Here is a 2,070-nt window from a genome sequence, read left to right as displayed (position 1 = left end):
CTTAATTCGATGATTCGCCGGAAAGTATCAATTACATAAACTTTAAAGGTGAGCTTACGATTGAAATCAGGGGCAGGCCGGCTCTGCACCAGGGCACTGTCCGAGGAGATTTCAGCTGAACAAGAAAGAGGGGCTCTGTGAATAAACCCTCCTAAAGCAGAAGAGAAGGGAAAGGAGAGAGCTTTAGACAACGGCTGCGACCGAGGCGGAAGAGCAGGGGCAGGTGCACGGCTCCGCCATAAGAGGGAGCTTCCAGAGGACGTCATCATTTGGGAGCAGAGCAGAGCCAGAGACTCTCTGTATTTGTTTTTTGATTACCTTAGAAAATAGAGGATTAAAATCTCTATGGCCCGTTTTGCTCCATATCCAATTTGAAAATCCCCCTTATTTTCACTACCCATTCTTTAACGAAAGAACAAAACTATCCTTTTAATAATTTTTTGTACCAGGAACAATCCGCATATCTCCTAATTGTACCAGTTGCATCCTATATAGTAGGATTCGAATCTTGTACATACGCGCGTGTACATAGAGCTTGCAACCACTAAACTACTGTGTTGTTTTGAGAGCTGGCAACCACTGAACTACTGTGTTGTTTTGATGATAAAAGTATACGAGATTTTGGTCCGAAAATAGAGATATGGAAGAAAGGTTTAAATTTTAAATGGAATTCGTATTGGATCAATGCCAATGGGCCTATTTCGTACGGCCCATCACCGACAATGGAAATAAACTAAGAGCACTATGTGTGTACTGAGAGTTTAGCAGCGAGAAAAATAAGACTTCTGTTTGAGTGGGAAACTGGTTGAAACACAATCACAATACAGTTTAGAAAACTAGAAGAATGATCAATTTGCAAACCACAGCCTGGTCTGATGTACCACACCCACATGATATGATCTTATTGATTGTACACATTTGCTACAGGAAGACTTGAAATGGGATGTAGCTACGCAGACCCTTCATAACTCATCTCGTGAACCACTTTTGCTTTCATAAGATGCATAAGCTTTGATGATTGAAACATACACGTCAATGCCCTTCAAGTACTCAGTTTTACCCAGATACTGCAGCAATAAAGCAAAAAAATGATCCAAACAATGGAGCAAAGTGAATCAATGAAGTTAATTATTATTATATGCAACCAGGCGGTACCTCATTGTGGTCATGAAGCAAACTGGGAGTGTTTGATATGGGAGAGAACCCAAACGCAGGCACGCCAGCCTTGCGAAAGTAGCGAGCATCCGTTGATGCAGGGAAAATCTCAGGCTTACTGGTCCTACCTCCGGCTTCCTTGACAGCATTTTCCAAGAGCCCCCACCACGGATTTGAATCATCTGCTGCTGTGAGGAACTTCTTCCCCGTAAGCTTCTGCTTGAACTGCCCCAGCTAACACATCTTAATTAGTTAAAGTTGTCCAAAAGAGGTCCTCTCAGCCAGGTAACTTGCATCTGAATTTGTCTAACTATGCTATGCCTATGCTAGGGGGGGGGGGCTTTGCCTTCATCAAGACTAAAACATTGACAAAGAAGAGATACAGAAATTACCTCAAAGGACATGTTTCGTGATGCTGGAGCCCATTCCTCCACCAAACGTCTTTCGAGTGCTTCAGCATCAACGCTGGGTGGGATACGAATGTCGAAACCAGCTTCTGCCTCAGATGGTTGCAGATTCATTACGAAACCCTGTGAGGAGGAAATAAAGAGAGCCCAATTTTGGTGAGATGATGCAGTAGTAACATCAACACTTGGGAAGATAGAGATACAAAAAAGGGAGGGAGACAAGTAAGTAGTAGTTACAGTTGGAGAAGGTGTGCCAGCCTTGAGGAAGACCATGTTAATGTTGACGACATCGCCTTCAGCCGTGCCGCCAGCTTTGAGCAGATCAAACTGGGAAGCTCTGAATCTGCGAATACTCTCAATGCTTTTGAGGAGATTCTCCATGGCAGAGTTATCATAGAGCTTGGCACCATGGCCAGGTGGACCTTTAGCCTTAATCACCAGCCACCAGGGACTCCTCTCTCCATAGAATACTCTGTAACTCTCAGTAGGCGATGGCAGGCCTGACACC

General features: G+C 44.1%; 2 protein-coding genes across 3 annotated transcripts in view; both read right to left on the bottom strand.

Moving 5' to 3' along the window:
• The window catches only part of LOC104719897, a 1,566-nt gene extending 1,300 nt beyond the window's left edge, over positions 1-266 (bottom strand). Inside the window, exon 1 of the mRNA XM_010437883.2 lies at positions 59-266. Coding sequence (XP_010436185.2) covers positions 59-266 — 208 coding nt within the window. The remainder of the gene's footprint in view (positions 1-58) is intronic.
• LOC109124733 (aminoacylase-1-like) lies at positions 761-2,059 on the bottom strand. 2 transcript variants are annotated; one of them, XM_019230963.1, is made up of 4 exons: positions 1,800-2,059; positions 1,548-1,685; positions 1,156-1,389; positions 761-1,067 (listed from the first exon to the last, which is right to left on the bottom strand). In XM_019230963.1, exons 1-4 carry the CDS (start codon positions 1,941-1,943, stop codon positions 963-965), a joined length of 621 nt encoding a protein of 206 aa, XP_019086508.1. In that variant the 5' UTR covers positions 1,944-2,059; the 3' UTR covers positions 761-962. The 2 variants fall into 2 exon arrangements, with proteins under 2 accessions (XP_019086508.1, XP_010431749.2); XM_010433447.2 differs by having other exon boundaries at positions 1,156-1,380.

Source organism: Camelina sativa, chromosome 10 (assembly GCF_000633955.1).
Source record: "Camelina sativa cultivar DH55 chromosome 10, Cs, whole genome shotgun sequence".
NCBI classification, from domain to species: domain Eukaryota; kingdom Viridiplantae; phylum Streptophyta; class Magnoliopsida; order Brassicales; family Brassicaceae; genus Camelina; species Camelina sativa.
The sequence above is the reverse complement of the archived record's forward strand: the minus strand, read 5'-3'. Positions and strand labels throughout refer to the sequence as shown.

Coding starts and splice junctions, on each gene's coding strand:
- LOC109124733 (XM_019230963.1), bottom strand. CDS start 1,943: ATGGAGAATCTCCTCAAAAGCATTGAGAGTATTCGCAGATTCAGAGCT. Junction 1,390..1,547: donor CACGAAACATGTCCTTTGAG/GTAATTTCTGTA, acceptor AAGATGTGTTAG/CTGGGGCAGTTCAAGCAGAA. Junction 1,068..1,155: donor TGCTTCATGACCACAATGAG/GTACCGCCTGGT, acceptor TTATTGCTGCAG/TATCTGGGTAAAACTGAGTA.